This window comes from Crassostrea angulata, chromosome 6, assembly GCF_025612915.1.
Source record: "Crassostrea angulata isolate pt1a10 chromosome 6, ASM2561291v2, whole genome shotgun sequence".
Taxonomy (NCBI): domain Eukaryota; kingdom Metazoa; phylum Mollusca; class Bivalvia; order Ostreida; family Ostreidae; genus Magallana; species Magallana angulata.
The window spans coordinates 12,135,334-12,162,554 of NC_069116.1; the positions used below are offsets into that span (position 1 = coordinate 12,135,334).

The 27,221-nt window shown below is 33.3% G+C and overlaps 1 protein-coding gene across 4 annotated transcripts in view; it reads left to right on the forward strand.

Annotated features, from left to right (window-relative positions):
- The first annotated feature begins 4,295 nt into the window (after positions 1-4,295).
- Positions 4,296-27,221, forward strand: part of LOC128187981 (mediator of RNA polymerase II transcription subunit 15-like) — a 39,155-nt gene continuing 16,229 nt past the window's right edge. Inside the window, exons 1-7 of one of the 4 annotated variants that reach the window (XM_052858728.1) lie at positions 4,296-4,394; positions 6,617-6,692; positions 7,453-7,504; positions 8,459-8,476; positions 14,109-14,184; positions 15,685-15,772; positions 16,598-16,649. In XM_052858728.1, the coding sequence (XP_052714688.1) occupies positions 4,333-4,394; positions 6,617-6,692; positions 7,453-7,504; positions 8,459-8,476; positions 14,109-14,184; positions 15,685-15,772; positions 16,598-16,649 (424 nt within the window). In that variant the 5' untranslated portion in view covers positions 4,296-4,332. Of the gene's footprint in view, positions 4,395-6,616; positions 6,693-7,452; positions 7,505-8,458; positions 8,511-14,108; positions 14,185-15,684; positions 15,773-16,597; positions 16,650-24,697; positions 25,199-27,221 lie in introns of those variants that run through there. The other 3 variants (XM_052858729.1, XM_052858730.1, XM_052858731.1) reach the window with 3 other exon arrangements.

Genomic DNA, 27,221 nt, shown 5'->3' on the forward strand with positions numbered 1-27,221 from the left:
AATACTAAATAAACTAAACATATAATCACACACTTATATTTCAACAAATTTGAACAGATATACCGAATAAACTCACAACAATGCAAGATTTATTAAGCATTTATTTTTCCTATAGCTAAAACTACATATAATATTGAATTTCAAGGATCATGAGCAAAGGGGAACTACCTGCAAGAATATTATGTACATGTATTGCTCTCTCTCTCTCTCTCTCTCTCTCTCTCTCTCTCTCTCAACACCTGCCATACGTAAATATTTCCCACCATCCGATGTGGCATGTGTTTTACCGCATTTTCGTATATCTATTAACCAGTCCTCGCCGACAGATATCCAGACAGATACGGCCGTCCCCTTCCAGTGGTGTACTAATCCAGAACGTCTGTTACTGTGCAATCTTTATAGCGTAACACGCATAATCTTTGCGTCAATAACCCCACATGTGCCAGGTAACATTTCATTTTGTGATGAAACAGGGATCTCAGATTATTACTGCACAGCCTCCTACAGTTACTCACTTTCTTAAGGTACATGTATCAATTTTCATAATGGAAATCAAGATATATCAGCAACATGTAATTGGATAAAGGGATCAGAATAGGTGTATGTGGGGGAGTCAGAAAAGTTTTTTCTTTACTGAAATAACGTCTTTTGACGACAAACAGTTTCCATGTATCACGTTAAATTTATACGGTATTCGGTTTTTTTTTTACCTTTTAGAGAAAAAAGGATGTTTGATATATATGGAATTTTTTTAATGGTACAAATTCATCACATATACATGTATCTCCAGTGGCGTAGCTACCATGTATGCTTACATGCCTGAGCATGCACATCATTTGGGGAAAAAAGGAAGAAACTCAGTAAAAAATTAAATAAAGAAAAAAAAAGAAAAAAAGATTTCAAGTATTAAAGTCCATACTTAGTTATTCCATCAACCCGTTTCCGTCACCCAGTCCTACTTTATCCGGAATCTTTGTATCGATATCCCAGCGGTCATCGACAAATTTATCAATGCTAAACAAAAACGTCTTAATATAGACACGCAATGTAGTCTTACAGTACCTTATTAATGAAACAGTACACAATGCATGTACCTAATAGGGCAAAGATTTATTTTGCATTTGAACTCAGTTTTACACATCATTATAAATTTCTCCCATGGAATATCACAGCTTTATTCAGATATCCATTACCATAAACTAGGTGAAAATGAACTTCAGCAATAAAAACTTTGAGTGGGTCAAACACAAACGTCAAAAGTTTTTTCTTCTTTTAGTTTTTTATAATTTTTGTGATTTTATTTTATGCCTAAACTACATAACCAAAATAATTTTAACTGCCTAAAAATATGCTTAAATGGTGAGCATTCCTTTCAATTTCTGCAATGATTTTAAGTGCTAAAAATCGTCAGATTCCATGAGCTTCCGGAGCCTTCGCCCCCTGGGGCCCCACCAGGCTTCGCCCTGGACCCACGGCGGCCCCCAGACCCTGCCATTTTAAGCATGTACTTCGTTTCTGGTCTAGCTACTCCACTGATCTCATATTCACACTGTCAAGAAAAAGTCGACGGGTAACATTCTCTCTCTCTCTCTCTCTCTCTCTCTCTCTCTCTCTTGTTGTTACTTGTCTCAATTATGTAACGATATGCCCATTTGATTTTAACACTTTATTTTTTAAATAATAAGTTGGGGTTTTACAGATTTGGTTCTCATGGGTTTTTTTGTATGTGTGTAAAATGCTTTTGGCTGCATGGTTTAATTCCCGGCCATTGCAGGGGAGGGGGTGCTTTTCTTTGTTAAGTTCTGGAAGTACCGATGCAAAACAATCCAGAGCACCAACACAGGATCGTGTTATAAATAAATACCACTTATCGGTAATGCGTAAGAGAATAGTCTCGAGTGGTTGTTCAACAACAAAACTGAAAAGAATAACTTTTAGATCGAGTATAAACAAAAAGTTTGGTAAATCCAAATTGCAAATGGCGCCAAACGTCACTTGAAATCGGGCTGACGTCATGATGAATTCAACGTTTTCTTTCCAAAGCATGTCCGCTATAGAGACTCTCATGTCATGTTTTTGTTGTGGATATTACATTAGGCTTTACCGATGCAGAAACAACAGGGTTTGTGATATTGATTTATTAATTAATTTTACCAATGAACTTTTTCTTATAAGCTACAAAATAGTTTTTGTTTCTTTCCAACAATATGGGGTACTTTGAAAACAAATATGATTCTTGTTGCAGGGGACCCAGACAGGGGAGTTCTGCGAAAATTTTGTCCACGATCAAACTGGTAATTTTTACCGTCAAATACTTACGTTTGTGGCAGTCACAGAAAAGTTTATGTATATATAGAGCTCCAAAAAATGCAATAAGCACCAATTTTTCAAAGTGGATGGTAAAACTAAAACAATGAATCAAAGGGTTTGCTAATAAATTTGCATTAATCACTTTTATAATACAATGTACATGTATATAAAATCCAACTCAAGGTCAATCGGAATATCTAAAATAATTTTGTACAAGAAATTTCATTTATATTTTAACCTATACTATTATGAAATATCAAACAAGAACGGAAAAAATAGCAGAAAAAATTAAAGGCTTTTGAGAGGTTTTTGTCACTACAATTGACGATTACATGTATCTCAAGTCTGTCTGTAAGGGGAGAGCTATAAAGATGTTTGAGACGATGGGCTTAGGCCACATGCCATATTCCAACTCGGATCAACCCTACTCAGTACCATACGGTGATACTGTATGTATGTCTTCTTTCTACAGACCCCGTGGTCACATGTCCCACGGCAGTACCCCCGCCATTAGCCTCTGATTCATTCCATGTCATCACTCAAGAGGAAGTCAAGAGCAAGCGCAAAAAATAGAGGATGAACAAAATAGAGGCATAGCAATCAGCAGAGCAAGCAATTAAAAGAAATCAATCTTAGCTTTTTTCTCTTTTTTCAACTAACAATGTTTAACATCCCGAGCAATACATGTACTTTCATTTGTTGTACTCCAATAAAAAATTATTGTGCATTTTGAGAAAACTCATATTAAAAAGAACTCATCATTAGAATACAGCATTTCTTCGTTTCTTTGTAATAATCTTCAATAATCTAAGTGCAAAAGTTACATCATTTTCAATCCGTAATTAATTGATCATTATCATTATTTCATGTTGAAAAAAATAAACAATTTCTATGGTTTATTTCGTATTTCATGTTGTTTTGAAAATAGTATTTTTCATTTTAAAAGATGTATATATAACGGTAATGAAAACATAGAACGAGCCCTGGGAGTTGTGTATCACGCAGGAAACTTGACAACTAACATTAAAAATCTTTTTCTATCTATAATGACTATTCTAAAATGGGCTCCAAGAGGGTGAATACTGTAAACGTATTATATTTGGCGTGTACGATATCTGGCGGAAATTAGTTTTTGAACAAGTTGGCGTATATTTGAATTAGCGTATTCCTGAATTTCACTATTCTTGCGCATATATGAATGGCATTTAGCGATGTACTTGATTTAGCGGTAGCCACATTCCGCCAAAAACGCTAAATAGAATACACAGCAAAATGTAGTACGTTTACAGTATGTTATAATCCATTCATTGACAACCGTATCATCAACGAAAACTTAGATTTTGGGGGTGGGGTGGCGAAGGATATATATGTTTGCAAGGGGTCCGAGGCCTATTTTCGGTCATTTTACTATGAAAATTGAAGAAATTTGTATTTATCGAGGGGTGTTTGGGAACCCAACCCACATATCACACGGACAGACGCCAGAGAAATAATCAGAAAACGGGCCAACACGAACGTTAAGTCCAGGTGAGCTAAAATGGATAAAACTACACTTAGATACGCTGATACCGATTAAATCATTAATAAAATCATAGTGTGATACCAATCAGATAGATATCAATGATCTAAAACAATTGATGAACATTGGGTCATGAGTAGATATATATTCACGTTTCTAATATCTTATATATATGACTTCAAACGCTCATCTTTGTCAGAGGTCAAGAGGTGAAAGTTGTGGTGTCGCAATGAACATCGCACGAACTTGTTGTTTGCTCTGTTATGTATATAAGACAAATTCGTGTCATAATTTTTAGAACGTAATATTAATAAATTAATAACAATAATAACAATTTAACATGGATCTGCGCGTGTTCGGCACGTAATGGAATCTTTCGAGAAGCCCTTCGAGATGCATAAGATTTTTTCACGATAACAACCAAGTTCATATCCCAATGATCTTTTACATTGTTTATTAATAAAGAGTTGTCTGTCTTTTATAACCTTGATCTCTTCTGTAAAATGGCTGATCAAATTATGGACTGGAAAAGTGAGCAACTTCGTGAAAAAGTGGCGACTCAAATGTAAATATTTTTTAATCAATAATATTCTGATTACACTACGTTGATTTTCAATAAAAATAGCATATCTCTTATATAATATATAGAGGTTTTTATAAAATCAACTTTCGTTTTAGAGTCAAATTGTCATTGACTTCGTATTGTACACTTTCTGTAACCCGCGTTCTTAGTTACTTTCACTTATCGAGACCCTGACCAATTCCTTAGTTTGTGATATGCCAAACCAACAGGAAAACGGACAAAAACATAAAAACAGGTCAATTTTGAGTCCATGTCAAACCATGTCAGCTTTCAAGACATCCCGAGTAGTCAAAAATAACTGTTTGTACACGATTTTAGTAAAAATAAATGATGTCTATTTGTCTACAGCTTAAAATGGCATTTTTTGTTTGTTGATATTGAAGTGTTGCCGCAAAATGGATGACAATTCAGGAACAACTTTCTTTTCTGCTATTGGTGAAACACGACATCAAGCCAGTAAATATACCCCCACCCAAGTAAACAAATATATATATATATATATATATATATATATATATATATATATATATATATATATATATATATATATATATATATATATATATATATATATATATATATATATATATATATATACTTACGACATTTATTCTTTGGTAATTTCTGCGGGATAGTGACATAGCAGAAAAGATAAGGTTGTGACATTGCAGAAAAAATGCATAACTCGCGTAAATCTTCCAAAGAAAAAAGAGTGTTTGACCATGGACCCATAAGAGAAAATATAATACATTGTCAATTGAGAAACAAAGCAAGTAACATTAATGCACACTTAAATGAAGATTTCTTAATTGAAGACTCATCTTGCCAGTATTGTGGTAATTCATATGAAGATGCTGAACACTTTTTTCTTTCTTGTTCAAAATATGCCATACAAAGGGAAATAATGTAAAGTATTGTACACAATTTTATCATGCCAGTATCTGTAGAAATGTTATTACATAGTAATAATCGATGTAACTTTACTGTTGATACACAAATATTTGATGCTGTGCACATCTTTATAAAAAAAACTTCCAAAAGATTATAACAATAGTATAATATTAATATGTAACTGTATTTAGTTAGAGCATAACAAAAGGCAGTGGGCTGTGTTGCAGAATTTTATTTTTTTTTGGGGGGGGGGGGGGTGTCTTTTTTTTTCTTTCTTCATAATTTTTTCTTTTAAACATTCATTAATTCTTACTGTCTATGCATCTTCTGCTTTAACATCGTTGATTTTCGTGCACCATACTTGTATCATTAATCTAATTACACAATGTTATGATGATCTTGTTTGTAAGGAGAGGATAAAAATAGGCCATTCTTGCTGTCCGATCCTATCTAATTTTGAAACAAAATATTGTTCAAACTAAACTAAGCGGGTCATGTAATTTTTTTCTGCAATGATCCGTATATATCATCAAAGAAAGCATTTTATTGTTTATATTTACATCTTTTTTAACAAGATAATGATTTCATCATAAAGATTAAGTGAAATGAATTAGATTATTGTTAATGTTTATCAATACATTAGATAAAAGAAATAGCCAAGAAGTCGTATATAGAAATTTGAGTCTGGCATCATCATGATAATTTCGTGCAGCCCTTGATTTTCCCTAAGATGCTGAAAGTTTTGACCGATCGATAAATTGGTTAGAACTGGATCGTGTTTATTTCAGTCCTTTCAGTTTTTATAAAGGTATGAATTACATGCAATCAATTTTCGTAAGAAATAAAAGTAATCATACTTAGTGGATGTACATCATTACAAACAACGATTGATTAATAGGTTTGATTCACTATACTTGAGCATTTTCCGATTAAGCAAAGAGTGCGTAAAACACAGTCTTTAGTACTGTGTAAATATAGCATTCCTGGAGAATCCCAACCCTTCTACTCCCTCCTTTATCACTTTCCGACCACTGGATCTGCTTCTGTAAAAATAAATGTAGGAAAAGAATAGAAAGGAGTTACATGCAATTTATTTCTGATACGACCAATTTTCAGATTCTTTTTTCAATAGATTCGTTGCTGACCAAGCAAAGGGACTAAACCTGTTATATTAAAAGAGAATAAACTATAAAACTTTAGTGTGTAAAATAATATACTAGTATTATCTACTATATGCTTGTTTCATTAACCTTGATGTAAAAAAGTGATAAACTTGTATGTGTTTCACATTCAGATACTTGTTTTATTTACAGTGAGAACTCTTTGAAATGGACCGCTTTATCTAGCAAAGAGTTGGAAAACTCGGTGTATCAGAGGGCCAAAACACGGGTAGGGTTAGCACGTGTTTTTCTGGGTCTAGTAGATATCACAACTTTTAATCTCAGTCTAACTTACCTAACGCGCAAAGTTAATTATCTTTTGATAAAATGATTTTATTCAATTTTAACATATTTGACGGATATAAAATGGAGTGTGCAACAGGCAAAGTCTCTATAAACTTATTTGAAATACAAAGTAGTGGAATTGCAAGATATTTCTATAGAATATAGAGTGGTTTTGGTTTAGAGATTTATTTGATTGTTGTTTCGACATATTTATTTACAGTACATTTGTAAACCCAAGACCTTCATTAACACCTACAAAAATACAGACATTGGAATGAAGTCCTCATGATCCAACCCGTTTGAAATAGAACAATAGCTAAACATATTAACTAAATAATGATTCATGTATACTATTAGTTATAATTTAGTGAATCAAAAATACTCAAAAGGTTTTGTGCAGTTTTAATCTAACATAGAATATAACTGTGATTATTTGTAAAAAATTGATTAAATTATGTTCTTAGATGATTTTTTGGGAGTAAAAGATATTTAAAGTGAAGCAATACTGTTTCGTTTTTTTCCCGAAGAGTAAAGCTGGAAAATTTATAATTCTTCAAATGATATTTTCGGTAGTCAAGTTCTTAAAATTGATTACTAGGTGTCACTAGCATGCCACTAGTCTACTGCATAAGTGTGTGATACTCATTTTTTATATTTCTACTGATCTACTGTGTGAAATTCTTCTAATATTGCCTTAATTTCAGGAGGAATACCTAGAGCTTGCTGCAAAGTCGATTCTTAAAGAAAAGGAAAGAAGTAAGTTAAACCTGTGAAGTAAACACTTTAATTTTCAAATGAATTAAGAGCAAAAGCTTTCTGAAAGAATGAGAAAACATGAATTTAATATAAAGATTACGTTTATCAAAGTTATAACTAGAATTAAACTACATACTAGTATGTATATACAACTATTTGGTGGCATATCTCTGTACCTTGTGTGCAAGTTATTTTTCTATCAAAAATGTCGACATGCAAGATAAATATGTTGAAATGCAAGATAATTATGTCAACATACAACATAACTATGTTGACATGCAAGAAAATTGCATTCAAATAAGAATTATAAAAAATCTCAAATATCGCCAACATGTGACAGCAAAGATGCTACAAGCTCCTTATCTATGTCAACATGTAACCTATTTATGGTGACACGCATCTTATTTATGTCGACACGCATCTTATTTATGTCGACGTGCAACTTCTTTATGTCGACATGCACCTTATTTATGTCGACATGCAACTTAGTAATGTTAACATGCAAGACAGGTATGTTAACATGCAACATATTTATGTCAACTTAAGTTGCATGTCAACATATTTCTATAGCATGTCAAGATAACTAAGTTGCATGTTCACATAAATAAGTAGCATGTGAACATAAATTAGTTGCATGTCGACATAAATAAGTAGCACGTGAACATAACCAAGTTGAATGTTGATACAAATAAGTTTCATGTCAGCATATTTATCTTGCATTTTAACATATGTAAGTTGCATGTCGACATAAATAATAAGCATCTAGCTTCTTGGATGCCAAATGTTGGCGATATTTGAGATTTTTTGAGATTTTTTATAATTCTAATTTGATTTCAACATATTTATCTTGCATGTCGACATATTTGTTAAAAAATAACTTGCACACAAAGGACAAAGATATGCCACTATATAAACTAAATTGTTTTTAAGATATGTATTTTATTTCATTGGCAGATATGACGGACTGGCGAGGTGAAAGTTTTCGTGCTAGAGTCCTTGCTCAAATGTAATATATTTTTCCTATGAATAATTTCAAGTTTCTTATCCACAATTATTCAAATTTTTGTATAGCGATTTATACTCGTCGATTATAACACACTAAATTTAATGAACTGGTAAAACCCAAACATATGCTCGTGTTTTGCAAAATAATTTCCCAGTAACATAGGAAATACATGAATATACCGGAATATCTCGAGTGTTAAAGACATACAGACCAAACTACATGTATACAGTGGTTTGAGCATGTACGTATAGACAACAACAAGCCTGTATAGGCGTTGATGTTTTGGAGATTATTGTCGATAATTTAGTCGAGAAGAATTTCAACCAGTATTTTTTTATATGATGCCGATTTTGGATTTTTTTTTCTACAAAAAAATCTTGGAATATCGTTTTTTGGACAATCTAAAACAATAGTATGACAAATATACAACGCTTTTCTTATTCTTTATTTTATTATATGTATTCATCTAAAACCAAGGATCATGTATTTATCACAATATTCAGCAGTCTTGTCGAAAAATCTTGCTTGAAAGTAAACACTACGACCGAAACTAAAGTGTTAAGTGACGTCATTTTTAATCGCAAATTTATCAGATGTATGGAAATTAAAGATTCGCTTAAAGTGGGTTAATTTTTATACTTAAATTTTTTATTTACAAGACATATATTACAGTAATAAGTGGTCAAAGATATTTCATAAACAATATTATGTAGGTTGTCGACGCCATTACTCGTTGGTATCTGCAAGTTTCCTTTGTGTGTCGAAGCATCGATGCGTAGCCCATGGGTGTAAACAACTTTAAAACAGTAAAAACCGTTAACTAAATTATGATAACTTCTTTGAATTATTTTTTGAGACTGTATGCAAATATTTTATAATAAGGACCAAAATTTCTGTTGGACTGTTAATAATTTTTACTGGTGAATCGAAATACCCGTAAGTGACTTGCAACACACTTTACTTGTGTGCATATGCGCTTGTTTCTGAGATAAAGGTTCATCTTATGATATAATAGTAATTGTTACTATTATATTTTGGGACAAATAAATCGTAGGAACAAGTACCTTCATGTGTGGTGGTGCAATAAAAACTCCCGTCAAAGTTGCTATTACTTAACATTTTTGTGACGCATGCTAGTATCTGTTTCATGATACAGTGACCCTTTTGCTAATACCAAACAATCAGCCATGAGAATTATCATGTGTAGGCACGCAGCATCGGGTTTAAAAGTGTGTGGGTGGACCAAAAAATCATGTGAAGGGGGTAGCTTAGTAGACCTATTACTTAATTGCACTGTTGATTTCCTTTCTATTCACTTTAATTTCTTACATGCCCCCCCCCCCCCCCCCCCCACGATGTTACGTGCCTAAAATGTAAATAGTATAGACCGCTCGGAATACTTCAAAAGATTGAACATGTACTTGCTTGTTAGTAACAAACTCGGGACTTCGTGACTTCAACGCTGACACTTGGTTTTTGAAGAAAAAAAATCATAGATAGACTTTATATAGTCTGTCTTAGGTTTCTGCACAGGGGCTCGTCACGAAGTTTTTTCAATCTTTTATATATACCACCTCTATACTATAAAATACACAAGGGAGGAATCAAAACTCGAAAAAATCGCTACCTCCCGATTTCGGTCGCCTCGTATTAATTCTTCTCGGACGTTAAACCCTGCACTCTAGGTATCATTAGATCGGGAAAGGACCATAGTTTTTAGGAATACCTGCAAAATTTAAACATCGGCAACAATTTTAGAAGTTTTCACGCATTTTCTTCCAGTTTACTTTCCGGTGACACTTTCTTCGATCAGATGTCGCGCACCAAATTTATTCATGCGCTCTCATTGGTTAATTTTGTTGATCAAGATAAATCGTACGTTGACTCGTATTTTAGAGGGATATTCAAATGATGAGTGAAGAAGTTCTTATTACGTGGTGAGTATATGTATTAATTTTCATATTTATGTAGAAATATTTTAACCATACTTCGGACATTCGGTAGGACGTGACTATGTATTTCTAGCATCAAAGCAAGTTTGAATATCGTTTGAAAATCCTTCTAAAATACAAGTCCGCGTACGAGTTATCTTGAGCAACATTGAATTGACCAATGAGAGCGCGACATCTGATCGAAGAAAGTGTCACCGGAGAGTAAACTGGAAGAAAATGCGTGAAAACTTCTAAAATTGTTACCGATGTTTAAATTTTGCAGGTATTCCTAAAAACTATGGTCCTTTCCCGATCTAATGATACCTAGAGTGCAGGGTTTAACGTCCGAGAAGAATTAATACGAGGCGACCGAAATCGGGAGGTAGCGATTTTTTCGAGTTTTGATTCCTCCCTTGTGTATTTTATAGTATAGAGGTGGTATATATAAAAGATTGAAAAAACTTCGTGACGAGCCCCTGTGGTTTCTGTTTCCGTCGCTTTTTGACGAATTTTTAATGAAAATAAACATGCCTGTCAATGAATTATTGAAATCGTTGTAAGAAAAAAATTGCAAGATTTCTTCATTGATAAATCATCTAATTTTACCCGAAGAAATTAGCATGAACGAAATCAAATTTCTCAGATTTATGATAGGCAATGATTAAATCTTTCTCCAATCAGAACGGGGAACGCCTCGCTCAATTTTTCAATATTATCATCCGGGTTCTTTTCATGTCGCTTGAAATGCAAAATTCCCGTAGATTTGTGTATTGAAACCTGAAACAGTCAAGGGGGCGTTTCAAAACAAAAAAGCTGGACTTTTTAGCTCACCTGAGCCAAAGGCTCAAGTGAGCTTTTCTGATCACAATTTGTCCGTTGTCTGTAATCGTTGTCGTCGTCGTCGTTGTAAACTTTTCACATTTTCATCTTCTTCACAAGAACCACTGGGCAGATTTCAACCAAATTTGGCACAAAGCACCATTAGGTGAAGGGAATTCAAGTTTGTTCAAATAAAGGGCCACGCCCTCTTTAAAGGGGAGATAATTGAGAATTATTGAAAATTTGTTGGTATTTTTCAAAAATCTTCTTCTCAAAAACTATTCGGCCTGAAAAGTTTAAACTTGTGTGGAGGCATCCTCAGGTAGTGTTGATTCAAGTTTGTACAAATCATGGTCCCCAGGGGTAGGGAGGGGCCACAAGAGGGGGGTCAAGTTTTACATAGGAATGTATAGAGAAAATCTATAAAAATCTTCTTCTCAAAAACTATCAGGCCAGAAAAGCTCAATTAAAATGGGAGTATCCAAAGATAGTCTAGTTTCAAGTTTGTTCAAATCATAGTCCCCGGGGGTAGGGTGGGGCCACAATGGGGGAATGGATTTTTTACATAGGAATGTATAGAGAAAATCTTTAAAAATCTTCTTCTCAAAAACTATTAGGCCAGGAAAACTCAAATTAAAATGGAAGCATCCTCAGATAGTGTAGATTCAAGTTTGTTCAAATCATGGTCCCTGAGGGTAGGGTGGGGCCACAATAGGGGGATCAAGTTTTACAAAGGAATATATAGAGAAAATCTATAAAAATCTTCTTCTCAAAAACTATTAGGCCAGGAAAGCTCAAATTAAAATTGAAGCATCCTCAGGTAGTGTAGATTTAAGTTTGTTCAAATCATGGTCCCTGGCGGTAGGATGGGGCCACAATAGGGGGATTATGTTTTACATAGGAATATATAGAGAAAATCTTTGAAAATCTTCTTCTCAAAAACTATTAGGCCAGGAAAGCTCAAATTAAAATGGAAGCATCCTCAGGTAGTGTAGATTCAAGTTTGTTCAAATCATGGTCCCTGGCGGCAGGGTGGGGCCACAATGGGGGGATCAAGTTTTACATAGGAATATATAGAGAAAATCTTTAAAAACCTTCTTCTCAAAAACTATTAGGCCAGGAAAGCTCAAATTTGATTGGAAGCATCCTTAGATAGTGTAGATTCAAGATTGTTCAAATCATGGTCCCTGGGGGTAGGGTGGTGCCACAATTAGGGGATAAATTTTTATACAAGAATATATAGAGAAAATCTTTAAAAAAAATTCTTTTAAAAACTATTTGGCCAAGAAAGCTCAAATTGGCGTGTAACCTTCCTCAGATAATGTAGATTCAAGTTTGTTCAAATCATGGTCCCTTGGGGTAGGGCGGGGCCACAATGGGGGATAAATTTTTATATATAGAGAAAATCTTTAAAAATTTTCTTTTTAAAGACTATTAGGCCAGAAAAGCTTAAACTTGTGTAGAGGCATCATTGGGTAGTGTAAATTCAAGTTTGCAAAACCAGTCCCTAGTGAAAGGGCGGGGTCGTGTTGGCGGTTTGAATTTTTACATAGGAATATATAGAGAAAATTTTTAAAAATATTCTGAGAAAGTTTTCGGTCCAAAACTCAGTACTTAGTGTGAAAGCACATGTTATGCAGATTTAAGTTTGATGAAACCATGATTCCCTAGAGAAAAGTGGGGCCAGGAAATGGGGGGGGGGGGGGGTATATAGGAATAGAGAAAAATCTTCTTACAGGTACAACAACAAAAGGGGCTTGGTATTTACCAAAAAACAAAAAGAGGTGGATAAAAATTGGCAGATTTTCAATTTTTTTTAGCAAGATCTACTGTACTTAGTTGTCAAGATATTTTGATACTGTAATGCTAATTTGATCAGAATTAAGGCAATTGTTGCTCTGGTGAGCGATGTGGCCCCTGGGCCTCTTGTTTCTATCTAGGGATGGACGTAGTTTTGGCACAAAGATATTTATGATTATCGATATTTAAACAAAATGTGGTGGGAGTAGAAACTTGGGACAGAGTATAGCAATATCTAGAGATAAAGAAATATTATGCAAACGTGCTATATAGTATGTCCCAAGTTATTGCTTTCATTACTTTTTGGCGAATTTTAATTATATAAACAAACCTGTCAATGACGTATAATTGTAATCGATATAAAAAAAAAATTCTTGATAGATAATTCGTCTCTTTTTACCCAGGGAACTTACAGAAACGAAAACTTACTTACGGATATTCATAATGGAAAATGTTTACATCTTTTCTTAATTCGGAAGTCACTCGTAATACCTCCCGCAATTTTTCAACATTATCATCCGGGTACTTTCATCTCTTTTGCAATGCAAGATCCCCGTAGACTCTTTATTTTTAGCTTTTTATTGAAACCTTACAAGCTATAGAGAGGACGTTCATATAGAATTTTAAAAAAAAAATCATAGTATTGAATGAACGAAGGGGAATTTCTAAGTATAAAATAATTTAAGAAAATGAGCAGCATGAATATCTTGGGACCGACTTTAGTCCATACTATCTGACCTTTTCCTGGCAAAAGCCCACTCGTGCTATTTCTGTTATTTTTGACTAGAGACACATATATGCATGTAAGTGGTTATAAGAGATAAATAAGAAATGAAAAAATTAAATTCAAATAATTTAGAAAAAACAGGGAAAAGCCATGAATAATACGGACTATAGCTTGCTATATGTTTTCCAGTACTTTTAGTTCTTTGATTTTTGGACAAATCTTTCGGATTACCTCGTCCTAAAGTAAAAAGAGAGTTTTTCTGAAAATTTCCGAGAGTACTCCGAATGACATTGTTAAGAGTTGTCTGTCTTTTTATAATAGCTCTCCAGTGTAAAATGGCTGATCAAGTTATGGATTGGAGAGGCGAACCCTTTCGTGCAAAAGTGGTGGCTCAAATGTAAATATTTTTTGCTATCGGTTATACTTTAACTGTTGGCTGTGATGATAAAAGTATAATGTTATCAGACAGTTGGTATTTAGAGAGTTCATGGTTCGTTATGTACGATGGTACAGAGAAAATCAAACAATCATTGAACTGTTGAAGATGTCATATACTTTTGTCTTACGACATATCAAAGTCTTTAGGTTCTGGTAGGTTTGATTTTTAAAACTTGGTATTACATTGATCAGACAGAAATAAATATTGTATTCCAATTTCAAATAAAGTTATCGATGCTAAACTGCACTGGTGTCTGGTCACTATACCACTGCCTATAACTATACATATAATGCTTGTGGACAGGACCGTGCACTACCCCCTTCTTTAAAAAAAAAATTATACAGAAAACGAATGTGAATAAAAAATGTCAACCACTCGTGATATTTCTGTTATTTTCGACTAGAGACTTATATGAGAGGTTATAAGAGATAAATAAGAAATGAAAAACTTCAGTATAAAAAACTTGAAAAAAAAGGTGGGGATCGGCTCAATCCTGTCACAAGAACATCAAAGTTTGAAAATTATTCATAATCAAGCATTGTAACCAATGTTACTGGTTACAAATAGAAAGGGGTTAAAGTCAGGACTAATTTCTGGCCATATATGTATAGTAGATATGGCTAGAAATTATATGGTAAGAAGTAACTATGGTAAATTTATTGGCTAACCCTCTTACTTTGTCAGTTTTGAAAAACTCTGAGTTGTTTGGAAATATAAATGTGAATATTTACATTTTCCAGTGTCTTTGCCTGTGATAACACTACATATTGATTTTGTACTATATAACCCATAAATATAAATGACGTCAATTGAGGCACCAGCGGGGTTTGCTTATTTATATTTAAATTGGATGATGGACAATGGCTTAAAATTATATAAATATAAGTAAGAAGGAATCATTCTTTGAATATTATGAGGTGATAATTTCGGTCCGGCGGGGATGGGGGGGGGGGTGATCAAATATATCATAAAGCCCTTTAGGCTTTATTGGATTTGATCACGCCCTGACCAAAATTATCACCTCATAAGACTCAAAGAATTATTCCTTATTCCTTAATTATTACCTGTATGTCATATTCGGCATGCATCAAATCTATGTACAAATGTGATCAATTATCAACCAAGTTCAAAAATGTGTCAAATGCCGTTTTTTTTGTGGCACATTAGAATTCTGATATCTCTGGCATGTGCTCCTCTGTGGTCAGTTTCAGTGGTCAATAATTTTTAGAAGTTAAATTCAAAGTCATACAGAATACATTTTGTTGAAAAGACTATAACAATACCTTAGTTTTAGTTATACCCTAATTATCTGGCTTTGATCAGTCAATAGCTGCTCTGTCTTATACATGTAATTGTGTTATTGATGGAATCCACCACCTTGACACTCATTATATAGGAATTCAGAAGTAGTAATATCTGTTTTAAAGTGTATGATGCAACATATACAACATTTTTCAGTGAGGAAGCTGTGAGATCATCAGCTTCTCCAATGACGAAGTCCAGCATAGAAATGGAGAACCATGTATTTCAGAAGGCCAAAACACGGGTAGGACTACAGTGTAGTGAGACTAGATGAGACATATTGGCTTGATCCATGTCATGAAATTGAAAGTCATCTCAGTCTCACTTTTTCTGAAAGTGAGAATGAGATCAAGAGTGAAGAAGATAATTATTTGGCCCCAGAGTCAAGTTAATTTGGTATATAAATGAGTAGATTAACCATCAGTAATTGCAGATATTTTTATAGCACTATTTATTTGCCCTTGTCAAATAATATGGAGATTTCCCAAATTATTGCAAATTATATGAATAAAGATGTACGATACAGTATTTAAAAACTTGACTTTTGACAGCAACATAATATTTGTGACACAAATTATGCCACAATGAATAAATAATGTCTTAGAGACTTCCTGATTTAAATTTCTTGATTTCCAAAACATACTATTGAATTTGTATGGTTTTATAAATCAGACTGATTATTGTATAAGTTCAAATAATGTAGTGGTCTGCATCATTCAAAATTTGAAAGGTTTTGTAGAAAACTAAATTGTTTTTAAAGATGGCCAATTTACCATGAAATTTCTTTGAAAACAAGATGATAATGAAATGGCTTATACAAATGATAAAGCTATTATAATTTTAGTGCAATTTTGTCTTAAATTTTGATTTATTATTATAGTAAATCCAGCTCATAGTAAGATTTCATTAGAAAACTTAAATTGATTACTGGATATAAATATATCAAAGAAAGACAGCTTATTTGTAGCTTTGAATCACAACAAGCACACATTTCAATTTTGTTACACTTGATTAATACTTATTACTCTAATCTACTGTACGAAGTCCTCCAATTTTGTCTTTCTTTCAGGAGGAATACCTCGCACTTGTGGCAAGACTGATTCTGCATGTAAAAGAAATGAGTAAGTGATACATGTACTAATTTCCAAAGTAAACATAAAAAAATGAATCTTAGCTTTAATTGTTTATTAGATAAGTGCAACAATTTACCCCTAAAAAATTTGTGAGACTATTATACACAAAACAAAGAAGATTTACATTGTACAATACATTTGTTCTGTACAGGACAATGGTGGAATGGTTCTAAAACAATACTACCAGAATGTTTAATTTATTTTGATAACATTAGGTTAAGTTATTCATAGTATTTTAATCTCCTTAAGAAGAAGAGTTCCGTATAAAGATATAGGAAAATGATTAATTTATTAAAACTAAGATATTTGGATTTACTCTTTACTAACTGATAGTTTATGGCCTTAGATATCATATGTCAAAGTTTAAATCAGATCTGATGGTTAATATGTTAACAGCCCGGCCTCCTTAATAACATGATGTTCAATTGACATTTTTGTTCGTTGGAGTACTCTTTAAAAAAAAATTACAACTCACTAACATTCATTAGAATTCTATCATTGAAGTCAGTTGTTTATGAAAGGATCTTGCATTGTAACATTTTACATCTAAACATAAAATGTATATTCTGATCATGACATTGTGGTGCTAAAATAATGAAATAAAATTCATGGAATGTGAACAGATGCTTTGTCTATAGCTGCAGATATATTCTAGATACACCAATAAGGATAGAGAGACAGATATATTCTAGATACACCTGTAAGGATAGAAAGACAACTGCTTTATTACTCACTGTCCATCAAACTTCATTAAATATTATTTGATAATGACAATAAATACAAGTTATGATTATCTCCTTCCCCTTAATGTATAGCACCTACCTCTCATGACAAGTTCTATGTCATTTTTAGCTTGATAAGAGTACAGGAGATAGAGTATTTTTGAGACTTTGGCTTTTGTCTGAATGTCACCATTTGATTCAAGAATTTTAAAGAAGATCCATGTAAGCTTTGGTTCAATCTAATTAGACTGACTTTTGTGTCATAGAGAATTTAAGAGATCAAAAACATGAATTTATCTGTTCTTTTAAAGAAATAGATGGGACAATGAAGTTGCATCTAGTGATAAAATTTTAAAAAAAATGAATTCTAGCCACTAAGCCTCACCTTTATATTGGTTTACAACTTTACATCAGTAAGTTTATGGTGTATTTATAAGCATAGGATTTTTAAAAGCTGATATTAAATGTACAGTAAAGGGAAGGTAGAAAGGGGGGTAATTCCAAAGGTCTTGTACAGTTACATGTATGTTAATATTAAATGTCCTTGTCTATATTGAAATTAATTGATATTAAATTTAGTTAAAGTATGATTTAGTATAAATGTTTGGATATAGTAAGAAATTTTAAGTTGTAAATGGGAGAAAAATTTTGTACCCAGTATTGTTATTTCATCCTGTATTCAAACAATTTTTTTGGAATTAGGTTATTCTTAGCTTACAAAAGAAATTAATTTGATGATATTAATCATCTTGGAACAAAACATTTGTGTCCAATTATACCTACATAATGGATGATAGATTATTCCACCATCCAAAATATTGTACATAAATTCAGCGTTTTTCTCCAATGATACATACTACCCGGTAATCTACTATGGCCAGAAGTGTAATTGTTTTCATTCCAAGTTTTTGGAGCAGCTAGGTCTAAGTATGTACGGTCCCTACATTTACCTGAAGGAATAATGCTTCTGAAATTACATAATATCAGTCATGCTTCCAATGCTGAATGTGACCTATAATTTATGCAGGACACTTGCTTTACAAAAAATTAAAAAACACATGGGTACTGTCTTGAAATATAAGCGATATTTGGCAAGAGTAAGAGAGCATGATAGAAGATGAGGCTTACAGAGCCCTCTCATATTTCAACCTGAGCTAAGATATTGCTTATATTTCAACTCCCCTTAAATCGCTGCACAAAATGTTGTGAAACAATGTAGATATTCAAAACACAATGTGTGAATTCCATTCTTAATGTGTAGCATTGTCAAGTAATCGGGGAGCATGATGTATGTGAGATATTTTTGCCGCATATTTTCTTAACTTATTCAATATTTATAAATACCTCTTGGTTCAGACGATGTTCATTCAATAGTATGAAAAAATCCCAAGATTTCCCCTTCGAAACACCCTCTCTAGCTTATCAGGTTTCAATACACGGCTAAAAATAAAAAGTCTAGGCCCCACCAATATAATTTCTTGTTTGTCTGACCCCGCGCAATGGTATTTGAAAAAACTGTACAAATAATAATATAATTAGCTGTCTGCATCCAGGAAATTCTGCACTGTTCAATTTCCGCTCTATATATTGTATTTTAAATAGTTTTTATGTATAAATCAGAAACAAGTAGCAAAAATATAACCATCCGCACAAATTTATTTATGTACGGCCTAAAAATGAAAATAATTTTATTATTTAACGCTCGCCCGCTTGTTCCTTTTTTCATTGGCTGTCCAACCAACAAGAAATTATATTGGTGTGGCCCTACGGTGATTTTACATTGCTAAAGAGGTGAAGGTAGGCAGATGATAACGTTGAAAATTTGTACAAGGTCCGAGTGATTTCCGAATGGAAAAAAGATGTTAACATTCCCCATTATAAATCTCCTTAGGAGAGCTTTTTTCATTCCTGTGAATTTTTACAAGGGAAAAATGGCAATGTGTGATTCAAGTTATCTTAGAGATTTTCTCTTCCATCGATTTTAATTGCACTTCTTTCACAGGTATGTGTATTTTTATTAAATTTCATCCAAATGTGCAGCATAAATATCTTGGGACAGACTATGATATATAACAGTGTTTTAAACTCGTCAAAAAACTAGCTAGACACTCAGGGCTGACAGCTAGTATAATTTGTCAGACCTGTAAAATTTTACTAGCCCGGAAAAATAGTTGACATTAAAAGTAAAGTTATCGTCCACTAATCTCAGCAAAAAAAAATTGACGGACATCTCTTTCGAATCTCTGACTGTTGAAATGGATTGAATAAAAACAAGTTCAAATTTTATGGGATTTAAATCATTTAACGGTAGGAAACAAACATTTTATGTTTATAGGGAATTAAAATGATGTTCAAACTAAAAAGTTGATTTAGTTCAGCGTACTTCTATCGTAACAACCGGCCGAAGTTTGGGCAAATTTGACTGAATCACTAAGTGTCGCATGTTTATGATTTTGACAGATTTGTATACTTTAAAATTGTATTGAAATGATGTTGAACGGTCACACTTGTTACTTAAAGTTTATGTTTAAAAAAATTATTGACGATTTTGATGTCTAAACACCAACAACAGATAAAAACCTTTTTCGATTTGTTAGAATTTTGTACCATTTGAAAGCTTAATCATATCTATATGATTTAAGCGAAAAGAAATTTGAATTAAACAATTTATGAGCGAGTTTGAAGGAAAATTAAAGACCTTGTCATCTCCGTGTAAACTAAACACTGCTCCGTATTCTGCAGAGTCATCCGCGTTCAAAAGAGCCGTATGATGGGGATGGAGACGTACGTAAAAATTTTTCAGTCTAAATGAATCTCGCTGAGATAACCCTGCATTAATCCATGGCATGATTGGGGACTCTACATCGCCACGCTCACATGTCAAGCATTGTCTACATAAATGCTTGTTTTGACTTTCTAAATGACCATACAAGGAAAGTGATTGTGTTACAAGAATCAGTGAAAAATTCTCAAAACTCCGATTCCGATATTATATACGCTTGGCTAAAAAAATATCCATGTCCAGTTGGGCACTTGTACAAACAAATTTGGTTGCCTGTGCCAAAAAATATGTGTCTTGGGCGGACGGTAATTTCAAACACTGATAATAAATACACAAGGCAATATCTGGGCATTTATCAAATATGGTAAATGTGAAAACTAGCCTGCACTAAAAGTATGGATGTCATAGCTTATAAAATAGATATGAAATTAAACTTGTACATATACATGTTTATAAATACCGGTATGTAAATAATTCTCAGGGTTCTTCAAATATTTTAACTAACATGGATAATGGATAGGGTACAAGCTAGGGTCAAACTTTGTACATAGAAATAGAGAGGGGAAACTCTGCCTAACATGAGGTTTTTGTGAATTTGATTTTAAAGATTAAAAAAATATTTAGATGATATTATGAGGTCTTTTTGAATTAATAAGTATTAATTAACTTAAGGTATTTTTTGTGTTGTATTGTATTTGAAATTGTATAGCTAGTTAATTTCTAAGGTCACAGTCTCACATTCAATGTTGCGGAGGTAAGTCCTTTGTTATACCCCCGCTCCGAAGGAGAGGGGGTATACTGTTTTACCCTTGTGTGTCTGTCTGTCCGTCCGTCCGTCTGTCTGTCCGTCCGTAACAAATATTTCTGTCGCATTTATCTCAGCAACTATTTATCGCAGATGCTTGAAATTTTAACACAGCGTTTGTTAAGGCATGCCATATCGTGGGATATATTTTTGTACCAATCGGACATCAACTTCCTGTAAAATGACGACTTAGCTTATTTTTTAACCAAAATTTTCAAACAAATTTTCGTCAAAGATTTATCAGCAACTGTTTATCGCAGATGCTTGAAATTTTTACACAGTATTTGTATAGGCATGCCATATGGTGGGATATATTTTTGTACCAATCAGACGTCAACTTCCTGTTAAATGACGACTTTGCTTATTTTTTAGCAAAAATTTTCAAACAAATTTCCGTCAAAGAATTCTCAGCAACTGTTTATCGCAGATGCTTGAAATTTTTACACAGTATTTGTATTGGCATGCTATATTGTGGGATGTATTTTTGTACCAATCAGACGTCAACTTCCTGTTAAATGACGACTTTGTTTATTTTTTGCCAAAATTTTCAAACAAATTTTCGTTAAAGATTTCTCAGCAGCTATTTATCGCAGATGCTTGAAATTTTTACACAGTGTTTGTTAAGGCATGCCATATTGTGGGATATATTTTTGTACCAATCTTCCCTTTAAATGAGTACTTTGTTTATTTTAGCCAAAATTTTCAAACAAATTTTCCTCAAAGATTTCTCAGCAGCTATTTATTGCAGATGCTTGAAATTTTAACACACTATTTGTTTAGGCATGCCATATTGTGGGATATATTTCTGTACCAATCGAATGCCAGCTTTCTGTTAAATGTCGACTTTGCTTATTTTGCATATTCACATCAGAGCGGGGGTATCACTAGTGAGCATTGGCTCACAGATTTCTTGTTCTATTTGACAATATCAGACACATCCAAGGGTAATGGTAATTTGACAGATTTTTGCTGCATCATAATGAGATGAATTGAAGATATATTTTGATAATCTTTGGTTTGTTTAAGTCTAATGTGGGATGACTTTAATTTCACCAGATTCTTTGGGACTTCAAAATGACTACTGTTGATTCAGTTTGACTGAGTGGATTGACTTGACTGACTTTCCTTGATTTTAAAACAATAATGATCTGGATTTCTCCTTGTCCCGTACTGAGGGTTTCAGCTGTGACTTACCTGCAGGCTGGATTTCTCCTTGTGCTGTATTGAGGGTCTCAGCTGTGACTTACCTGCAGGCTGTACTGTTACCAGCTGGAACCGTTATTATTCTCAATCTATAGGTCGCCCACAAATCCAGTGAAACCATTATTGTAGTACTGTAGATAATCTTATTGATCAATCTATATACTTTAAGTTTAGTGTGTTAGAGTCAAATTGTAAACTCCTTAAACAAAAAATGCTCAAACGACAGATTAAGCTCAACTGAATGAAGAGTTATACGCACTTATTCTGTAAATCACAACATGGAAGGATTTTTTAACACAATTTAAGCACAATTTTAAATAGAACTCTCATGTAATTAATACTATCAATTTTTTAACTTATAACCTTTGAATCAGCTGCAAACTTTTTCTCAATCATGACAAAATCATTAGTATATTTTATGCATTGCTTGAATAAAATTAGCAACTTGCCTACTTGAAACACATGTATAATGAAAAATTATTACATGTATAACTTAATTAAGTATTGCAATAGATATTGTACAGTGAATAGAATGAGGAAAGCCTTAAAGTGCATCCCCCAAGGCCAGGGAAGTAAGTTAAACATATTCCTTAACTGATAGAAATTAAATTTAAAACTGTGTAGTAAACAACATGTGATAGGTACTTACTGCTGAGTGAAAGGTAGTGTTATCATGGAATCAAATATAAATCTGACAGAGATACAAACCAGTCTCAAATACAGTACATATACTTGGGGGTATTTGAAGTGACACTGGTATTAGAGTATGCACTTACTGCTGCTTTGTACATGTACCTGTCGAATTTGACCAGTAAGCGTTTTTATTCTCTTCAAAAAAGCATTGTATATAGTTGACAGATTTAGTCTATTGATAAAAGAATCAAATTATTCATGATGCACAGAAGCTTGGCCTCTTAAAAACATTTATTTTAAAAACAATTTTTCCCCTGAAAATGAGTAAAAATTCATGGCACTGTAAATCTTTCAAAGGTTAAATGATGTCTCTCATTAATTCATTATTTCTTCTTTAGTTTGAAGTTTCTCAATGAAAACACAATATGTTACACATTTTTAAACATTATGTGCCAGAAAATTTTGTCAGTTAATTAGTTTTAATAGCATGTATATTAATTTGTATCTTGTATGGCTGTAAGGTGTCCCCGTGTACAACGTCATTTGTTGAAACACCTGTTGCTCTACATTACACTGCAAATGAGTTTCCGAGCATATGTGGGAAGTATCAACATTTGAGAAAGAATCAATAACAAAAAACTGTACTGCTGAAAGCACTCTGAAATACATTATGAAGCATTATCATGCAATTTACAAAATGGCTTTTCACAGAAACTGACTGCATTTTGTCAGAGTTTGTACCGTGCTTAGATTGGGCTTTGTATCAATTGAGCCCCTTATGAAGCGACCCAATGAACAAACAACAAGCAAATGCATGATAGACTCATCTAGTTAATTTCGATAATTGGTAAAATGCACAGAATTCGTAATCATGCAGTGAGATGCAGCTTTATTTCTAAATGATTAATTGATTGACTTTTTTAACTGCATGATTGAGAATGTGCATAGTACGGCAGATATGGAGGAGCCTATAATGAAGAGCATCCTTTAATTTACTCAGCCCTCATAAATAATCAAGTAAGGAATTATTTTTAAGAAGTGGCATAACTTGTATGTACATGTAATATAAACTGGACAACAATTCACCTCTATGACAATAAATAGAAACTTTAGTAAATGCATGAGGAAATATTTTTAAATACAATTAATAACTGCAATACTATGTGTCAAAATTAAATATTCACTGAAAAACTTTTTTTAAAAATTCTGTGTCTTAAAAGTACTGTCTAGATTAGTGCGATCTTTGATAAAGGACAGTTTTATGAAATAGAAAAATACAGCTCATTCATTCAAACATGAGTGACTGCATCTTCAATTCATACATATTGATACATATTTGACCATAAATTTGGGACCCTGAATTTAACTCAGCTTGACTTAAAATTTAGAGATTAAGATCATTGACATAAGGAGTAAAACTCAGCACTTCCATTGATTTTTTTTCATTTCATCCAGATTATTTGAAATTTGAAATGCACATGTATCGATCTGTTTTGGTATTAGTGTATTGACAGATGGAATAAGAAAATTTCCTTCATAAGGTAAAAACTTAAGCTAAACATGGTGAAAACATAGCCACTGGGCGCTGAATTAAGTTGTAGACGTTTAGTACAGGAGTACTTTTGAGTCTGGCTCCTCAGCCCACTGTATACACAGCCCTCATCCTCCCCACGTAATGAAGCATCGATACTCGGTGACAGTCAATATTTAAGATCCCAGTGTCAGATAATTCTAGAAAATTAATTTTTTTTCCCTTTCATTCTGTGTGAAGAGCCCTGCATTAAAAGTATGTAATGAATATAGGAAATCTATGCAGGCAGTCAATTCATATTGGGAGGAAGCACATTTCATTGGCCACTGGGGGAGAGGCTGTAAGAGTTCATCGCAGTATTGGACATATAAGCTGTCCTCTCTCAACTGAAGTAGCACCACGACTGAAGGCAGTCCAATTAGCTACTGAATTGCCCAGCAGATGCAGCGACATGTTACCTGGGACTGAAGTCCGATTGATTCCAAGTCTCTTGCCACAACATGGTCACAGCCGGGAGGGTGCTGTAAAGTACTGCTCACATTTTTTTGATTTCAGGGGACTGTTAATTTTTTTCACTTCCTATACTGCTCTAAGATAGAAGAGATAAACATTGAGATAGGAAAACAGACTTCCGGATTGACACTTGGTTGGAGTTGTTCCGTGGTTTAGACTTTTAAGTGACTTCAGCATGTCAGGGAGGAGAGGACTAGTATTCTAAACATGAGGATCTTAGTGTGATAATTTGGTATATCAAGGTCATGTATTCTGGACAGCCAGGGTACAGTGGGGCAGATCCCTACGCCCTCAACCGGGGGATGTACCAAAGCAACATGTCCTGGAGCCCAATGGGATACTACACCTGTATGTATCCACTCATCAAATTCTATTGTCTTTGTTTTCATGATTCTGTATTCTTTCCTTGTTAAGATTTAATATTCGAATTTACAGAGACAGTTGTTGCATAACTGTAAAATCAGAATGTAACTTTTATTCTTGATTTCCTTCATCATTTCTTCTCACTTCAATTCAAAATATAAGTATCTTAATCCCTTAAGAGTTGTATTTTATTGCATTCCTTTTCAATTCAATTGGTACTTCTCACTACGGCTCCAAAACGACACTTGTGTCTCATGACCTAGACATACACATAGGTTTTGCTTTATCATTACTTACATTTTTAAGAGACTCTTCTAGTAATAAAATAACTTATTTGTAAATGGCTTTGGTTATGTAGCTGTATTGCATAACAGTCCAATGCTAAGCAGAGGAGACTTTTAACAAGAGATGTCTTAGCTGCATGCATAGAAATTGTTTTTCAATACAAATGATTTAAAACAGATATCAGTTACTGTTAAAATTTCCCAGAAGATTATAGGGGTAAGGTTCTGAATCCTCACTCTGCAATAAGAGATGCTAATAACTTTGAAGTATTTTCTGCCCACTGGCTAAATTCTTGCGTGCTTCAGTTAGATTGCAAAGTATAGTTAATGCAGTAGAGCCCGAATAACAATCAAAGATCTGTCAAAGAGTTTATGACTGCACTGTAAAGTTATCTGTTGACCTGAGGTGTTTGTAAACATTGTTAATTTGTGATAGAGTGAAGAATTAATAGTTTCATGCCTGATGACTTTGCTAACCTCCTCATCTTGGCTGTTTCGCATCATAATAATGGTATGGTCATCATGTTAAGGTTTTATAATTAGGAAACATTCATGACTGTGAATGTTTCATAATTAAAATATCAGGCTTAAAAAATTTTCTAACCAAAAAAAAATTCTACTAGACTGGCTTGTTCAACTTGTTATATAAGTTTAGTTCAGTAAAATTTAACTTGATCTTAAGAGATCATGCATGGACATTTTATTCCAGATCAATATAGTGGGATTTGTAAAGATATTATATGGACCTTGCTTTAAGTCCTGGTATTTCTACTGAAAGGCCATTCTTAATGGTTAAGAAATCAATGCCAGTATTCCAGCTAATGAAGATCAGATCAGCACCTTCATGTGTTAACATCTCCATTACACCAAAAAACCCATGCAGCCCATACCAAGGCCCCTCATCATCTTATGGAACAGATTACATCTACAAGTTCTGTGTGGGCTTTTTATGCATTGATTGATTTGTTCCCTCATATAGTTTAAACAAAAGAACCATTGCTTCTTTAATAGCATTTGCTTCAATGATAGGATTTGATTTTCAATTGAATTTAAATAATTGCTAGAAACCTGAATGGAAATTGAGAGCAAAAAAAATGTTTGTGAGAAGATTGGTGTATGCTAGATGTAAATCTTCTCTCTCTTTTATTTATTTGATATGGATTCTATTTACAATAGATGCATATTTTGTTTCATATGTACATGCAAGGACATGCAACCATCACCATGGATATGGATTATAATCATGCAGCCATTTAACTTTGTTATGAAAAGCAGAATAACCACTAATGATACGAAACCCTGAAGTAACATCAATTAAGGATAATTTTTAAAAGTAATACATTGTAGCAAATTTTCTACTGCCAATATAACAAAAAATAGCAGCAAATTTTCTTCTGCCAGAACATGAAAGAATAACGGAAGAAAGTTGGCTTTAGCAAATAAAAAGGTGATTAGAAATATGATTCCTCATTAGAGGATTAATAAGGTTTAGACGTGTAGCATTGATTTTGTATCAGGGATCTGGCCACCAGTGTCGTTGAACCATTCACTGTGGGGGGACACCATGCAGATATTGTTTTATTCATTGAAGGACTCTGCGGCAGAAATTACCAGGGCCTGATGAGCATATTAACACAATAGTATCAGTCAACACACCAGCGGCATGCTCTTTATGTACTGAATAACAGATATGGACCAGCAGCCAGTCTTACACTGTCTTATAA